This window comes from Bufo bufo, chromosome 2 (assembly GCF_905171765.1).
Source record: "Bufo bufo chromosome 2, aBufBuf1.1, whole genome shotgun sequence".
In the NCBI taxonomy this organism is placed as follows: Eukaryota; Metazoa; Chordata; class Amphibia; order Anura; family Bufonidae; genus Bufo; species Bufo bufo.
The window spans coordinates 530,104,411-530,123,244 of NC_053390.1; the positions used below are offsets into that span (position 1 = coordinate 530,104,411).

An 18,834-nucleotide genomic window follows, 5' to 3' on the forward strand; every position below is an offset into this window, starting at 1 on the left:
TAATGCTGTGCTGGTAGCTTCTGTAGTTCTTGGCAGTTTCCTGGAATGATATCACAACTCCAAGTGATCGCTGCATCTAGTCACTGGCCTCAGCGGTCATATGAGGTAGTAAGGTATGGCATCAATATAGCAAGACCAGCCAGTATCAGTGACGTCATCCCATTGAAAAGGGGAACGATAACACTCAGTTGTCATTTATTTCATATATAGCCAAGAAAAATAACAGAGGAACTGTACAACACAGAATGCTAAGAAAAGATTTTCCAGAATTGTGATTTAAAGGAGAAATACAAATATTTTATTAAAACAGACATGTCAGGAATGTTGACAGTTTCCCTTTAATGTATGTCATCACAAGGCTGATAATCAGCCAAATAAATGTATGTTAGCAGCTCATCGCCTTATCTAAACAATGTAGTCTATGAGAAAAAATGTTTGAAGGAAGGACCGCAAGAGCGATCATTTGTTCAAACCCCTCCCGATACATCAGAAACAAGTGGCTTTTTTTTTTTTTTAAACGTGTTGCATGGTTTAGAAACAGTGACATACCTTACATGAGGGGCGACCAGGTGTCTACTATGGGGTCTGGGTAGGGGCCCAGCAATAAACTTCTTTTTTTGTTCCCAACATATAAAAAATACTTCCTTTTCTTGCAGCCTCCACTAGGGGAAGTTCAGTGCAAAGATAGTTTTATACCTTCCAATGCAGTCAATGGTATAAATTCCTATGTGTTGTGCTCCCCCTACTGGTGGCTTTAGCCAGACAATTTTATATAAATGTAGGCGTACAAAATGGTCTAAATCTACGCCAGCAGCTGGCGCCTCTACCTATATTTGGCACATCCACCACCAGCTAAAGGGGTATTAAGACTAACATCTAAAACGCTGGTCTTAATAAATTTACCCCAAATGTCTTTAGAATGAGTTCCATATTTATGAAGTACCTGTTCCATTTTTTCTGACAGAAGTGAGTATGGCAGAGGGTGATTACAATTTTTTCTTTAATTAAAAATTGATTCTGCTTAAAGAAGTTGTCCCATCTCAACATTATTGTCTTATTGCTTGAATATCATAAATAGTGCTATGCCATAAACAGGCGCATACACAGATTTAAGAGGGTCCCATAGCAAAATGCAGACGTCTCAGATTTCTGGTGATTTACAATTTTTTTTTATTAAGTGGAAGAAATGTTAATTAATAACAAATTGTAATTAAAAAGTTGCCTTTGGCCTCACCCACTTTATCCGACTTTTACGTTAGAAAGTGGAACAGGTACTTTAAATATATGGCGCTAATTCTGAGTCCCATATTTCTCAATGTATTTATACCAGAAAACATAAATCTCCTCCCTCTCTTCTATTAAAAAGCTAGCAGGCTGCCTGCAGCCACCACTAGGGGGAGCTCAGTGAACAGGAATTAATACAACTACCATGGAAGTTGTAATAATCATTTTGCATTGAGCTCCCCGTAGTGGCGGCTGCGTGAAAATGCATGTTTTCACTCAGGGAAGAGAAGAACAAGATTTGTGTGGGCCCCCGCCTCCCTTTGGCCCCTTAGTAGTCATGTTGTCTGCCTCTATTGCAGGTATGCAAATGTGAAATAGATGTGGGTCCCTCCTCTCTAGAACAGGGCCTCTGAAGTGTAGGCAGAGTAGCTGCACATGCAAGACCACCCTCCATTCACCATTATATCTTAGAGCTTTCTTGGCCATTTTCTTTAGTCCCATTGTAGTGAATAGAGGGAACGCTGCAGATGCCTATATATATATTCTAGTGATGTGTCATAAATGTTTAGATGGGAAAATTCCTTTACGCTTCCTTTGCATTTTGCATTGCCTGGGAGTGTTTGACAATAAGGCCTCCTGTACACGACCATATCAGTTTTGTGGTCTGCAAATTGCAGATCCACACAATACTGGTGCAGTCAGTGTGCATCCTGCTATTTTAGCAGGATCCACTGTAAAATAAAATATTCTTGTACGCAAAACAGACAAGAATAGGGCATGATCTATCATTTGCGGCCTGGCCGCATGGATGCAGACAGCACATAGTTATCTTCCGTGTGCTGTTTTTTGGGAGGACTAGTCTGTTTTGGATCTGCAAAAAATGCGGATCAGACACGAACTGGGAAACTGGGTGAGGCAGGGGTGGGCATACTACATTTTGCTATGGAGATCTGTGTATAACATAACATAACATAACATACTGATCCTGATATTAAAAGGTAGCATCATAATAGTATAAATGACAATATGAATTAGTTACATAGGGTAAGATGTAGCTTAGCAGAGCTCATGTAACAGGAGATCAGTAGTAGCCCTGAAAATAAGAAGACTCCTTGTAGACGACCTTGCATGATACTCTTTAGTACATTGCAGCTGTATCAGTCTTCTGTTGAACATGCTTCTCTGTTTGTCCACAAAAGGGGTGTGAGGTATTATCCATAAGGGGCAGCAGCTTTTTAAAGATTTTAATAGTGATGACCTATCCCCTGGATCTCTCTCCTCTACAATGTACAGAACTGTGCTTCAGAAGATGCTGAAAACTGTGGCACTAACCAGAGTACGTTCTCAAACAGCTGATCGTTGGGGGTCCCGAGTGTTGGACCCCCACCGATCAGATACTGATGACAGATACAGATAAAGAGTATAGGTCATTAATTAAAAAAAATCACGGAAAACCCTTTTAAGTGTCCATTTTTCTGCCACGACTTCCAGAGTGTCTAGTTTGACTCCTACCTCCAAGCCAGTCGTCTTTATCAGTTTGTCCAGCTTGATCAGTGCACTTATGTTGATTCCCCAGCATACTACAATGTAAAAAGTAGTAATAGCGACAACAGACTGATAGACAGTCCAGGGGAGTTCAGTAGACACTCCAAAGGACCTCATTTTCCACTGACCTTTCTTGAACACAGCACAGGTAATAGTAATCCAATTTGTCTTCCAAGCACTCTCCCTTGTATGTGCTAACCACCTCCACCTGCCCAAGTTTTGTAATGCTTTATTTAACCTTGGGGTGGTGCTCTTGCGCATTTCCTGCTAGGTTACTCCACAGATGTATGCTGACTGTTGAGGGTCCCAGTTGTGGGACAGCCTGTGCCCAGCTTTTCAAGGAAAGCTACACTACTATACCTCTGCAGCACCTCAGACTTTCAATTTACAAAAGCCATGTACACTACGTGGAAACGCTAATCATGTTCCAGCTACTCAGATACTCCCACGTGTCCCAACACTGCCTTCCAAATAATTTCTTCTGTTGCAAGAAGTTTAATTGAGGAAGTAGGTATAATATTAAGTCAATACTATTTTCTGTTTTGCGCACAGTATTAGGACCAGTCGGACAAGTTTGAGGCTAAGCACATTTTTGTTTGCTTAATTGCTTAGTTAAGGATTGTCCAACCCTTGAGCTCAGAATAGTTAAAGAACTTTCTCATACCAATGAAAAGTTCGTAACAGCATAATCATTACAGCAACGATAACAACGAAGGAACATGGAAGCACATACATCTTCCAGGTAAGTAGTATTTGATGCCAAGTCGATAGAAGAAAGCTGAGCATTTCATACGGCACAGAACCTCCGATCTGTATGCTTTTCATTATTCTGTATGAGATGTAGACATCTGTGGCCTTCAGGCAACTTGCTTAAAGGTTTTCCAGGACTTTTATATTGATGGTCTATCCTCAGAATAGGTAATCATTGTCAGATCAGCAGGGGTCCAACTCTCCACATTCCTGCCATTCAGCTGTTTAGGAGTAGCTCTGGCTCTGGAAACAGAACTACAGAGTTCCTTCTAATATCTAGTGGATGGAGATGGTGGTCGGACTCCAACCGATTTGATGTTGATGGCCTATACTGAGGATAGGCCATCAATATTTGAATCCTAGAAAACCTCTTTAAAGGTATTGAATGACATTATACAGCAAATGTAGTTAGGCAGTGTTATCTTACAATGTTGTGTACATATTTGCCTACAAGGGGGTGATCCTTATGCTGTCCAGTACTGTTTATGGTCCAAGGATGCATTCTTTAAAAATATTTGCATGTTAACTGTTCTAGTCATGAACTAGATGGTTATCTGACGGACTAAGGGCTTCCTGCATTAGATGGTTAGGGCTGCCTGCTTTGGATTCAATTGTATCCATGTCATTAGTCAGGGGGCACAGTGTGATAGCCATATTATAATCAGGAGAGACCGTGTGAGGGCCATATATTAACAAGGGGCACCATGTGGGGTGACATAGTTTATTCAGGTTGAAAAAGTTGTTGCCATATTTTAATCAAGGGCAAAATGTGGGGGCTGTATATAAATCAGGGGTACATTGTAGGGCCCATATTTTAATGGGGGGCCACAATGTGTGACATATATTTACTCACAAGCTCAGCATAGGGCATATTTTATTCAGTGGGCACAATGTGGGGCATATTTTAATTCTGGGGCACATCATGAGCAAAATTTCATTCAGGAGCACAGTGTAGAGCATAATTTCATTCAGGAACACAGTGTAGAGCATAGTTTATTGAGGAGCACAGCGTGGAGCATAATTTTATTCAGGAGCACAGCATGGGGCAGTTTATTCAGGAGCATAGTGTGGAGAATAATTTAATTCAGGGGCACAGCGTGGAGCATAGCTTATTCAGGATGCAATTCAAATTGACCCTAATAAATGTTGGGTTATGGTTATATTTTCATTGCCCTAAATCCCTGAGGATACCAGGGCTCTGGCGAAACATATCAGGGCAGTGTCTAGCAGTTTTAATCTGTCACTAGCCGCAAGCTTGTTACACAGGAATACAACTATAAGTACACCACAGTATCTGAGAGCATCATAGGGATAGATAGTTGTGTGCACCAACTTCATCCCAAGCTGATAGATGTGCTAGCAAAACAAAGCAGCAGACAGGGTCTTTTAATTATTAGCTTTAGAGTTTATTTGATCAGTGAGGGAATAAAGATAAATAGGGAAAGGAACCCTGAGTGATAAATGTAAAATGGGTTTTAGTGGCCAAATGGCTTTTTGAAAATATAGCTTATTCAGGAAAACAGTGTGGAGCAGGAATGCTCAACCTGCGGCCCTCCAGCTGTTGCAAAACTACAACTCCCAGCATGCCTGGACAGCCTACAGCTATTAGTGCATGCTAGGATTAATTTGTAGTTTTGCAACAGTTGGAGGGCCGCTGGTTGAGCTTCCCTGGTGTAGAGTATAGTTTATTCAGGATTCAGCATGGAACATAATTTTATTCAGGAGCACAGTATGGTACATAGTTTATTTTGGTGCACAATGTGAAGCAGAATTTTATTCAGGAGTACAACATGGAACATGGAGCATAGATAATTCAGGAGCACAACATGGAACACAGATTATTCAGAAGTACAGTTTGGAGCATAGTTTATTCAGGAGCACAGCATGTAGCATAGTTTATTCAGGAGCACAGCGTGGAGCATAGTTTGTTCAGGAGCACAGCGTGGAGCATAGTTTGTTCAGGAGCACAGCGTGGAGCATAGTTTGTTCAGGAGCACAGCGTGGAGCATAGTTTGTTCAGGAGCAGAGCATAGAGCATAGTTTATTAATGGGCACAATGTGGAGCATAGTTTATTTAGGAGCACAGCATGGAGCATAGCTTACTCAGGAGCACAGTGTGGAGCATAATTTTATTCAGGAGCACAGGGTGGAGTATATTATATTTAGAAGCACAGCGTGGGACATAGTTTATTCAGGAGGACAGCGTGGGGTATAGTTTATTCAGGAGCACAGCGTGGGGCATAGTTTATTCAGGAGCACAGCGTGGGGCATAGTTTATTCAGGAGCACAGCGTGGGGCATAGTTTATTCAGGAGCACAGCGTGGGGCATAGTTTATTCAGGAGCACAGCGTGGGGCATAGTTTATTCAGGAGCACAGCGTGAGGCAATGTTTACTCAGGAGCACAGCGTGGGGTATAGTTTATTCAGAAGCACAGCGTGGGGCATAGTTTATTCAGAAGCACAGCGTGGGGTATAGTTTATTCAGAAGCACAGCGTGGGGCATAGTTTATTTAGGAGCACAGCAGGGAGAATAGTTTATTCAGGTGAACAGCGTGGAGCATTGTTTATTCTGGGGTACAGCATGGTGCATAGTTTTTTCAGGAGGACAGCATGGGGTACAGTTTACTCAGGAGCACAGCATGGGGCATAGTTTATTTAGGAGGACAGCGTGGGGTACAGTTTATTCAGGAGCACAGAACGGAGCATAGTTTATTCAGGAGCACAGCGTGGGGCATAGTTTATTCAAGAGCACAGCGTGGGGCATAGTTTATTCAGGAGCACAGCTTGGGGCATAGTTTATTCAGGAGCACAGCGTGGGGCATAGTTTATTCAGGAGCACAGCGTGGGGCATAGTTTATTCAGGAGCACAGCGTGGGGCATAGTTTTCTCAGGAGCACAGCGTGGGGCATAGTTTATTCAGGAGCACAGCGTGGAGTATAGTTTATTCAGAAGCATAGTGTGGGGCATAGTTTATTCAGGAGCACAGCAGGGAGAATAGTTTATTTAGGCGAACAGCGTGGAGCATAGTTTATTCCGGGGTACAGCGTGGTGCATAGTTTATTCAGGGCCATAGCGTGGGGTATGTATTTATTAAGGGGCCACATTGTGGGGCATAGTTTTATTAAGTGGACACAGTTCGGGGCATAGTTTTATTCTGAGGGCTCCAGCATGGGACATATTATTTTCAGGTGACACAGTGTGGGGCATAGTTGATTTGGTGGTGGGGTTGGGGTGTTTTGGGGTATAGCATGGACATCGTTTTTTCAGCTGACACAGTGTGGAGCATAGTTTTATTCAGGAAACACAGGGGGAGATAGTTTTATTCAATAACACTGTGTTGGGTGTAGTACTGTTGTTTTTTCAAGAGGCACAGCGTAAGCTATTTTTTTTTCTTCAAAAAGCAAAATGTGGAGCATAGTGGAGCATACAGGTAGCACAGTGGGGAGCATAGTGTTTTTCAGGGGACATGGTGAGGGCATGATTTTATTTAGGAGGCATAGCATGGGGCAAAGTTTTTTAGTGTAGGGCATAGGTTTATTCAGGGGGCACTGTATGTGTTATTTCCAGGGACACAGTATGGATATGCGCTGCAAAAGTAAGGAGCCAATGTCATCTGAGCAGCCTGTAAAGATCTGGAAAGATGCTGTGAATTAGGGGCAAGGGGCTTTGTTATTAGGAGAAGAAATGTTGGGCCTGCATTAACGCTTTGTCCATTGTGGAGTTAGTCGTGGACCAGAGGCTGAGAGGTATGATGCAGGGCCTGAGGAGAAGCTGTGCAGAAAGTCACTTGGTGCGTGTGGATGATTTTCTGGAGTGGAGAAGTTTGGTTTCTTTGCTTAGAAAAGTCCTGGAGCAGATGGTAAGCTAACAAGTGACTGCTTGATAGTCTGGGACTAGGGAAGCATGGCTGTGGAAGAAGTTGGTGTCACGGACGTTCCCGCGACAAGTGGCAGGAGATCGGTGAGACTGGCAACGCGTGGTTTGATCTGACAGGTTTTCCCTGTGGATTAATAGGCATCTGTGTTGTTTCTAATAATGGCCACACCCCTTGCCTCAGGTGTTGCTAATGTGGTTATTTAACCTTCCTTATTTATTGTTGCTTGTCCCACAATGCTGTGCAGTTTATAGCTTCAGCTTCAGTTTCAGTTGTGGAGAGCTGGTGTGTAGATCTCGGCGGAGTTCCTGGTACTTCCATAGCCCCTTTGAAGTTAAGTCTTTCTTTTCCCTTTTGTATTTTGTTTGGGTTCTGTGTGTTGCATTTCCCTATTGTTTGTATAAGGCCTGTAGGAGACTCCTGTTCGCCCTTCCTTTTGGAGGAACAGGTAGTCTCGTCCCTGCCATTAGTACCAGGGTCCTATAGGGCTAGATAGGACTGTAGGTGTTCCTGCGTATGAACACACCTACCTCTGGGGTCTGTTCATACTGGTAGACAGGATTTTGGTTAGGGTTTTACTAGGAGGTGTCCATATTCCTTCCCTAGTTCTCAGGCCAGATTCCCTGATTCCCCCTTCCCTCTTATGCTCGGTGTGGCGTTTCCCTCCCACACCGAAGCGTGACAGTTGGTTTGCCATGCTTTGTGCAGGCCACCACTGAAGCAGTATAGGCTAAGTGCACTGACCCAAATCTACTAATCCTAAAGGTGGTGTGATATCTTGGGGTCATTTAGCGCTCAAATATCACCATCTTCTCACCTTAGACGGTTGGCACACCTCAAGAAGCCACTCCAGCACTGCAGATTTGGGTGCAAACTAGCCACAACCAGCTTTATTGGTACTTTAACAGCAGACCAAACAAATCATAAACACAAATCCTCGACCGTCTGGCCATGGACTGCACAGTAGTTCTCCCTCTCTATCGGGATCTGGGTCTACCACCCAGCTCCCCAAAACACAACACAGTGCTTACCCTACACAGGGTTAGAGGGCCCTGGCTCCCACAGGCCTTGGTGCCAGTGGCGTACCTACCATATAGGCAGACCACGGAGCTGCTATGGGGCCCGTGTGAGAAAGAGGGGGCCCGAAGTGAAGGAGATGGCCCCGCCCCCAAATCCAATTGCTCCTGTCTATCTTTAAGAGCGAAAGGACCTTTGAATGACGCTATCACAGGACCTGTAAGTGACTGCAAGTGTAAATTGTTAGTTCCCCCCCTGGTTAGAACAGTGGCATTCTGCCAGGACCTGTGATGACATCATCTTCAACATCACAGGTCCTGCAGAATCTAGCAAAGGAACTGCACCAAAAATTGTGTAGTTCCTAGGTTTGAAAGGTACATCTGCCAGGACCTGTGATGACGTCATCACAGGTCCTTCAACCCCTAACAGCAAGTATTAGAAGATCCCAATCAGCTCTGCATTGATTCATACAGACTGGACTGGAATGGAGTGGTAAGAGGAGGTCCTCCACTTCTCGTCATTTACCCCCCCCCCCCCCACCCTGTTTTTACTCATTGCTCACTCATGTATAATACTTCAGACAGTTACAGTGACCACTAACTCAGGTACCTGACACACAGTGACCATAATATATAACTGACCACATATTTCTGTAAACACTGCATCTACAGTATTATACCTTGTATGTCTCACATCAATACACTGCTCTGTATATATATATATATATATATATATATACACACACATATACACACACTGCATATATTGCACAGTATTATAGATGCAATGTGTACAGATATATTGTATATACAGCAATGTACTGATATGGTAGGTATGAGGTATAATAGATGAAGTGTGTACAGATATATTGTATATACAGCAGCGTACTGATATGTGAGGTACGAGCTGTCAATACACTGCGGTATTTACTATATACCTGTACACACTGCATCTATTATACAGTACCTCGTACCTCACATGTCAGTACAGGCTGTATATACAATATATCTGTACACACTGCATCCATTATACCTTGTACCTCACATATTACACTACTGTATATACTATCTACCTGTACACACTGCATATATTATAACTCGTACCTCACATATCAGTACACTGCTGTATTTACTATATACCTGTACAAACTGCATCTATTTATACAGTACCTCGTACCTCACATGTCAGTACAGGCTGTATATACAATATATCTGTACACACTGACATCCCATTATACCTTGTACCTCACATATTACACCATTGTATATACTATATACATGTACACACCCTGTACCTAACATATCAGTACACTATGGAATATACAATATACACTGTACACACAGCAATCTATTATACCTCTTTTGTGTGCCAGGGCTGTTTTGTAATTCCAATCCGGCCTGATGGCATAAATTACAAACGCATCAGCAAGAATAGTTCATGGAACAAAGGGAGAGGCCTGGAATGGGTAGTGGGATAAGCTATAAAAGGGGAATGGGGGCCCCAATTTAGATTCTGCTATGGGGCCCAGTGAGTTCTATGTACGCCCCCTGCTTGGCGCAGCCTGTTTCTTCCCAAGACCGGGAGCCCCTGATTGAGGAGCTCAGCCCACATTTACCTGAGCTACTCAGCTGGCTGATAATTATCTTAATTACCAGCCTAGCTTCTGCAGAGGAAAAACTATTTTAAATATTTTAAATATTTTAATGGCCCTCTGGCAGCTCCACTGCCACAGTGGCCATACACATTAATCTAAAGTTGATAAAAACTGACGATTTCAATCAAATGAATCGTTCGCGGTTGAATTTAACAATAAAACCGATCTATTTTAGCCGACTGTTGACAAACCATTATTGTTTGAAAGGAAGTCAGCCGTATTTATATTTTTGTCCGATGCTCAGAAAAAAAGATCCTTTCATTCATGAATTAAAGATCTTTCTTTGAAAAAAACGGTTCCCAGAATCGTTAATTTCTAACGATAATTTGTTTTACCTTAGTCCTAACAGCAGCACAGATGGGGTTAACTGCCCCCCGTGGACTGGTAGGACAGGCGGAATTTTTAATGAGCCCAAAAGAAAAACCAATATAAAGAACTCCAGCTCCCCTAAAGGGAGGTGTTCACTCCCCAGCCCACCGTGTCTATAACAAGAAAAATATGTTTAGGGTGGGAAATCTTGTGTGCTGCTGTTATGACTAAGGGAAAACAAATTATCGTTAGAAATTACGATCGCTTAAGTCCTACCAGCAGCACAGATGGGGAGATAGCAAGAAGAATCCCCTAGGGAGGGTCTCCTAATGCCTAGGCAGCAGTAAGGACTGTCTGCCCAAGGCCGAAAACTCTGATACCTTAGCATAAATCCTATAATGGGAGATGAAGGTAGATTCGGGGCTCCGGGAAGCTGCCTTACAGATCAACTCTAGGGGGAGAAGACTTCTCTCCGCGACAGAGGTAGCTACGGCCCTTGTAGAATGGGCCCATCAAAACTCCGGAGGATCTAAGGATTGGGAGGTGAAAGCTTCCCTAATGGCTTCCTTGACCCAGCGACTAATAGTTGTTTTAGACCCTTACGGCCTTTAGAACTTATCGGCAAACAGGATAAAAAGATTTTCATCCATCCTGAATTCTTTGAATCTATCCACATTAGATCTGGAGGCATCTCGATATATCCAGTGGATGTCGGACTGGAACATCAGAGGAGGAGGCAGAGAATAATACAGGTAGAGAGATTACCTGATTGATATTTTGAAAAGTTGGAACTTTAGGTCTAAAATAAGGTAGAAATTTTAGAAGGACCCTATCCTGTAGGAACATGGTATATGGGTATAGCGCGGAGAAGGCTTGCAGCTCCGAAATTCTTTTGGCCGAAGTTATGGCCAGAAGAAAAACCATTTTAAGTGTTAGGAATTTAAAGTTTGCCTCCTCCAAGGGTTCAAAGGGGGGGGATGCTAGCCCCCTGAGAACGACTGACAAATCCCATTGAGGAACGGGTTTCAGTATTGTAGGCTTCAATCTTTCCGCTCCCTTAAGGAAGCGTTTGATGAGCGGGTCCCGAGAATATGGCCTGTTAAGACAGGCCGAAATGGCAAAAACTTGGACCTTCAGGGTAGACGGGGAGAGACCTCTGTCTATCCAATCCTGAAGGAATTGTGAGATCGCTGCGAGGGGCGGATCTGCAGACGCCACCTGGTTGGAGCTACACCAGGAGGTGAAGATCCTCATGATCCGGGAGTAGGCCTTCTTGGTAGACTCTGCTCTGGAATGCGATAGAGTTCTCAGGACCGACTCAGAGAGCCCATCCACTCTAGGAAGGGACTGATCAACCTCCAGGCTGTCAGGTTTGAATCTGGGCAGATCTGGGCAGAGATGAGTGTCCCACGACACAGGTCTGCCTTCAGGGGGAGTCTCCAATATTGTCCCCGACTCATCTGAATGAGCTGGGGTAAACCAGGATCTCCTGGGCCAAAATGGTATGATGGCTATTACCGAGGCCTGATCCTGACGGATTTTCATCAATACCTCGAATCATGGAAAAAGGAGGGAAGATGTACGCCAGCCTGAACCTCCACGGTATTGTCAGAGCATCTATCGCCAGGAGGTTGTCCCTCCCTGCATAGGGAACAGAACCTCTGTACCTTGGCGTTGAACTTGGTTGCCATGAGATCTACCTCTGGCATCCCCCATCTGAGGACTAACTGTTTGAAGATCTCCGGATGCAGTGACCCATTCCATGGTCGGTAAGCCGCGACTTAGGCGGTCCGCGATGATGTTGAGGGAGCCTCGGATGTGAGTGGCAGATAGATGGGATAGGTTCAGCTCTGCCCACCGCAGAATTACCCCAATCTCTGAAAGAAGGGGTAAGGATCTTGTGCCTCCCTGCTTGTTTATATAAAGCACAGCAGTCATGTTGTCTGACTGGACTTTCACTGCTTTGCCCCGAATCTGAGGGGCGAAGTGAAGGAGGGCTAGCCGGATAGCACGCATCTCGCGGAGATTCGAAGAAAGATGCCGCTCCTGAGGAGACCAGGATCCCCGAACTGGGGATCCGTCTAAATGGGCGCCCCAGCCTACAAGGGACGCGTCCGTGGTCAATATGAGCCAAACTGGTTGGGTCATAGACTTCCCTTCTGGCAGATGGAACCACCACCTGAGGGAATTTCGGGTTTGGTTGGATAGGGAGCACAGGGAATCTAGCCCGTAGGGCTGCCATTCCATTTGTTTAAGACCTCCGACTGAAGAGGTCGGAGGTGCCATAAAGCCCAAGGGACTGCATCCGCAGCCGCTGACATGAGCCCCACCATCTTCATGAGGGTCCGTATAGAGACTCGTCGTGGTACATAAAGGAACCTTGCCAGGTCCTGAATCCGCGTTCTTCTTTCTGGCGTCAACTGGAGAGACATCTCCAGAGAGTTGATTATGAATCCTAGATAATGGATAGAAGTTGAAGGGCTCACGTTCGACTTCTGCCAGTTGATAATCCAGCCTAGGCGGAGCAGAAAGGAAATTGCGACTCGAAGATGATGGGAAAGTAGAGGGACTGAGGAGGCTAGAAGAAGCCAGTCGTCTAGGTAAGGGACAATGGTCAGACCCTGGAGTCTCAAAGCTGCCACTACCGATACTACCACCTTGGTGAAGATCAGGGGGGCAGATGAGATTCCGAAGGGAAGGGCGGCAAACTGAAAATGCCTGCACACTCCTGACATCTGGACCGCAATCCTGAGAAATTTCCGGGAGGAAGGATGGATCGGGATGTGGAGGTAAGCATCCTTGAGGTCCAGAGTAGCCATCACGTCCCCAGGATTGAGGAGGTGGCTGACTGACCTTATGGTTTCCATGCGGAACCTGGTTCTCCTTACGAAACGATTGAGGAATCTCAAATCTATGATCATCCGAAGATCTCCTGTCTTTTTGGGTACCAGAAATACTGGAGAATAAATCCCTAGACCCTTCTCCCCTGCCGGTACCTCCTCCAGGGCTCCCTTGGAAAGGTAGTCCTGAATGTAGGCCTCCAAGATCCTTTGCCTGGCCGGCGAAAAATTGCGCGTAGCAATGAATCTTCCTGGGGGGAGAGAAACAAGGTCTATTAGATAGCCTGTGGCTACTATATTTTGGACCCAGGGATCTAGGACTTCCTGGGCCCATACGTGTCTAAAGAAGAAAAGAGGCCCCCCTACAGGGAGGTGAGGGAGGGGTACGGGAAAATCTAGAGGCGTAACGACAGGGGTAGCAGGGTTTATCCAAGAGCCTCTGAGAGGCCCATAGTCAGGAGGGCTTTGCCTCCATGGTGGGTTTGCGGGAGCGTCTAGAAAACTTTCTAGACGCCCCCCCCCAGTCTCTACGTCCAGCCTGCTGTCCTGGTCGGCCCCCGCGAGCTTGTCTACCCCTGCCTCGAAAAGGCTGTTGGGGGAGACTCTTCCCCTTTTTGTCTGAAAGACCCTCCATAATAGTGTCTAATTCGGATCCAAATAGACGATTCGGTTCAAAGGGGAGCCCACAGAGGTTGTACTTGGATGCATTATCTGCATTCCAAGGCTTTAGCCACAAGAGGTCTCCTAGCAGCAGACACTAAAGCCATTGTCTTGGCCGCCAATTTCAGCTGAAGTTGGGATGTGTCACATAGAAAATCCATAGCCAGGTCGACAGATTTGAAGGCGGCGAGGATATCATCCCGAGAGACACTTTGGTCAACATCCATCTGAATTTGATTTAGCTTAGATCTAAGAAAGGAAGAGACCTCTGTGGCAGCAATGGATGTCGAGGCCGAGGCTGCGGCCGCTGAGTAACCCCTTCTTAGGGTGCATTCTGCCCTCCTATCTAGAGGGTCCTGCAGACTAGACCCATCATCTGCAGGAACCAGAGTGCGCCTGGACAACTTGGCAATCGCCATGTCCACCTTAGGGATGGAACCCCATGATTCCACTAAGGGTTTAGCCATTGGGAACATTAGCTTAAATTTCCTGGAAAGGACTGGACCTTTCTCCGGCTGTTTCCACTCTGTGCGCATCACAGAGAGAAGGGTCTCATCTGCCTTAAAGACCCGCTGGGTCTAGCAGGCGGGATCGGAAGACTCCCCTACGTCAACATCATGGTCCCCCGACCTGATGGACTTTAGTAGCTTCTGTGTCTTTTCCGGTGGAAAGAAACAAGAAGTCGATTCTTCCTCATCCGAGGAAGACGTCCCCACCGAAAGGGGCATTGGTCTATCAGTGGGGGCGGCCACCTCCATCGGGGTTTGAGAGGGAATAGGTAACCTCTCATTAAGCAGACGTACGACCCCCTTAATGGAGTCGTCTACATAAGTTTTGGCCCACCGGTACATGTCCTGCATCGAAGGTTCTGTAGCAGTGGCGGAACGGCAGCTGTCACACCTGGAAAAAGGGCAGCTCTCGTCAAGAGGCGTATTACAGTCGTAACAGGCCAGGTGTTTCCTCTTGGTCGCTGACTTCCGCAGCTGATCGGACTCTCTGGGAGAGGCCATAGCTGAAATAAAAAAGACAAATTTAAAAGCATTCCTAAAAGTAATGGAAAAAAACATCCATTAATTTAGGAGCACGAACCAGAGGAAAAAATCAGATACACTGATAAAGCTGAATTAGCAAACCGGATGATAGCAATATCTCTCACTGAAAACAGGAGACTCTGGAGCTAGCTTGTAAAAGCAACGCAGCCAGAGACAGAATGAAGCTATCATGGAGTTTATGTAGGTGAACAGCTCCACCCAGGGGAGGGGCCTGTTACTAACCCTCCCCCAGGAGTCCCTGCAAAGCTAAAGTCCTAAAGACCTATACAGGGTAAAGAAACGGCATCTAATTGCCCTTATATGGTCCCCACAACTGTGGGAAAACCGGAAGTGACGCCGAGCTAACCGCGCGTCACTTCCGGTCATGGCGGCACCCATCCACGCCGGATCGGAGACCCGATGTATCCAGGAGGGGAGTCAATGCCCCAAGGGGAACGCCTTGCCCAGGTATCGCAATAGTAGCTAAGACTAGTGGACCTAAGCGCCGACATAACAGTGAAAAAAAGAGACCAAACAGACAGCTGATACAGGTCTCCAAGTCCCAAGAAGGGAGAGCTTCGCCAGTCCACCTGTCCAAAGGACAGAAAAAAACACGGTGGGCTGGGGGGTGAACCCCTCCCTTTATGGGAGATGGAGTTCTTTTATTGGTTTATTCTTTGGGCTCATTAAAAATTCCGCCGGCCCTACCAGTCCACGGGGGGCAGTTAACCCCATCTGTGCTGCTGGTAGGACGTAAGGGAAGGATCTTTTGTTCATCAACCAACTTCTGTATAATGTGTATGGCCACCTTGAGGGCTCATGAACATGAATGTGTGCCGGCCGTGCCGGTGTTGCACTCCATGGAGGCATGGAGCAGAAGGCCACAGAAGCACTACACAGTGCTTCCGTGGCATTTCGGTCTGTGACTCAACATTGCAAAAGAATAGAACCTACTCTATTTCTTGCGGTGCGGACGGATCCCAAACCCATTCAAGTTGAATGGGTCTGCATCTGTCAGCGCCGGCCACATGGATTGTGCATGTGTATTGCGGTACCCAATGCATGGCATGGGTGGCACACATTTGTGTGCATGAGCTCTAAAGATGGCATAAGCTTAGACAGGCTGTCTAGCCCTCCACCAGATTTATTAGAGAGGCTCAGGCTGGATGATTAATCTGGTGCAGGGATAAACATTTTTCTCTGATTCTATACCAACTATGACTCTGAGACATATTTTTACACCAGAATTGCACCAAAATTTTGGTGCAAAATGGCACATCTTAGGCCTGGACCCTTTACTGTGAAGTACTGTCCACTTTCTGCTAAGTCCCCACCTCACCAAGTATGTTGGAAAAAGTGTAGAAACCCTAGATATGCTAATGGGTGCCAAATTGCGTCCTTTTTTTATAGACAGATTTGTGGCTCAGACATCATTAGTAAATCTGGCCCATTGTCTTTTTAGGTGGATTTAGGTTTAGGAGAACCTTCTGGGGCTGTGGAAGAATCATTAGTGGCGCTGAGCACATACCGGGGGAAGCTGCAGCCAGACCCAAGTTCCAAGTTGAAGCTGTGATTGAAACCAGCTCAGAGGGGGGAGACCTGAATACCTGGCAACTTAACCTCTTAAGGACTTAGGACGTACCGGTACGCCATGTTTGCCGAGTCCTTAAGGACCTAGGGCGTACTGGTACGTCCTAAGTTTAAAATTACATTACGGCGTGACGGGGGTTAATCGGAACAGGATGTCCGCTGAAATCATTCAGCAGGCATTCTGTTACAACGCCGGGGGGGTCATGTGACCCCCCCGCATCGGCGATCGCCGCTAACCGCAGGTCAATTCAGACCTGCGGTTTGCGGTTTTACCTTATCCGGCGGACGACGGTGCCATCAGGTCCCCATGCGGCTGTAGGGGGGACCCGATGGCATGGAAGGCAGCGCAATGCCTTCCTTAGGCATCTGCGCTGCCTTCCGGTGACGAGCCTGTGAGATCCAGCCCCCTGGATCTCACAGGCCGGAAGCTGTATGAGTAATACACATTGTATTACTCATACAGCCAATGCATTCCAATACAGAAGTATTGGAATGCATTGTAAAAGGGATTAGACCCCCAAAAGTTGAAGTCCCAATATGGGACAAAAAATAAAGTTAAAAAAAAGTTGAAAAAATAAAGTTCCCCCCCAAAAAATTAAAAGTTTCAAGTAAAAATAAACAAAAATGTCATTTTTCCTAAATAAAGTAAAAAAAAATTGGTAAAAAATTGGGGGAAAAAAATATTAGGCATCGCCGCGTCCGTATCAACCGGCTCTATAAACATATCACATGACCTAACCCCTCAGATGAACACCATAAAAAATTAAAAATAAAAACTGTGCTAAATAAACCATTTTTTTGTCACCTTACATCACAAAAAGTACAACAGCAAGCGATCAAAAAAGGCGTTTGCCCACCAAAATAGTACCAATCAAAACCATCATCTCATCCCGCAAAAAATGAAACCCTACCTAAGATAATCGCCAAAAAATAAAAAACTATGGCTCAGAATATGGAGACACTAAAACATGATTTTTTTTGTTTCAAAAAAGAAATCATTGTGTAAAACTTACATAAATAAAAAAAGTATACATATTAGGTATCGCCGCGTCCGTATCGACCGGCTCTATGAAATTATCACATGACCTAACCCCTGAGATGAACACCGTAAAAAATAAAAGATAAAAACTGTGCTAAATAAACCATCTTTTGTCACCTTACATCACAAAAAGTGTAATAGCAAGCAATCAAAAAGTCATATGCACCCCAAAATAGTGCCAATCAAACCATCATCTCATCCCGCAAAAAATGAGACCCTACCTAAGATAATCGCCCAAAAAACTGAAAAAACTATGGCTCTCAGAATATGGAGACACTAAAACATGATTTTTTTTGTTTCAAAAAAGAAATCATTGTGTAAAACTTACATAAAAAATACATATTAGGTATCGCAGCGTCCGTAATAAATTTCTCTATAAAAATTTCACATGACTTAACCCCTCAGGTGAATACCGTTAAAAAATAAAAATAAAAAAGGTGTAAAAAAAGCAATTTTTTGTCACTTTACATCACAAAAAGTGTAATAGCAAGCGATCAAAAAGTCACACCGCACCCCAAAATAGTGCCAATAAAACCGTCATCTCATCCCGCAAAAATCATACCCTACCCAAGGTAATCGCCCAAAAACTGAAAAAATGAAGGCTCTCAGGCTATGGAAACACTAAAACATGTTTTTTTTTGTTTAAAAAAAGAAATCATTGTGTAAAACTTACATAAAAAATACATATTAGGTATCGCCACATCCGTGACAACCTGGTCTATAAAAATATCATATGATCTAACCTGTCAGAGGAATTTTGTAAATAACAAATAATAAAAACGGTGCCAAAACAGCATATTTCTTGTTACCTTGCCTCACAAAAAGTGTAATATAGAGCAACCAAAAATCATATGTACCCTAAACTAGTACCAACAATTCTGCCACCCTATCCCGTAGTTTCTAAAATGGGGTCACTTTTTTGGAGTTTCTACTCTAGGGGAGCATTAGGGGGGCTTCAAATGGGACATGGTGTAAAAAAAAAAACAGTCCAGCAAAATCTGGCTTCCAAAAACCGTATAGCATTCCTTTCCTTCTGCGCCCTGCCGTGTGCCCGTACAGCGGTTTACGACCACATATGTTTCTGTAAACTAAGGGGTTAACGATGCTTGTAAAATCAGTTTTGAATACCTTGAGGGGTAGTAGTTTCTTAGATGGGGTCACTTTTATGAAGTTTTTTACTCTAGGGGTGCATCAAATGGGATATGGTGTCAAAAACCAGTCCAGAAAAACCTGCCTTCCAAAACCGTATGGCATTCCTTTCCTTCTGCGCCCTGCCGTGTGCCCGTACAGCGGTTTATGAC

General features: G+C 44.8%; 1 protein-coding gene across 2 annotated transcripts in view; it reads left to right on the forward strand.

Annotated features, from left to right (window-relative positions):
- The first annotated feature begins 3,330 nt into the window (after positions 1–3,330).
- LOC120989705 (transmembrane protease serine 11G-like) overlaps positions 3,331–18,834 on the forward strand; it is an 81,152-nt gene continuing 65,648 nt past the window's right edge. The window contains exon 1 of one of the 2 annotated variants that reach the window (XM_040417969.1): positions 3,331–3,511. In XM_040417969.1, the coding sequence (XP_040273903.1) occupies positions 3,489–3,511 (23 nt within the window). In that variant the 5' untranslated portion in view covers positions 3,331–3,488. Of the gene's footprint in view, positions 3,512–3,796; positions 3,898–18,834 lie in introns of those variants that run through there. The other variant, XM_040417970.1, reaches the window with a different exon arrangement.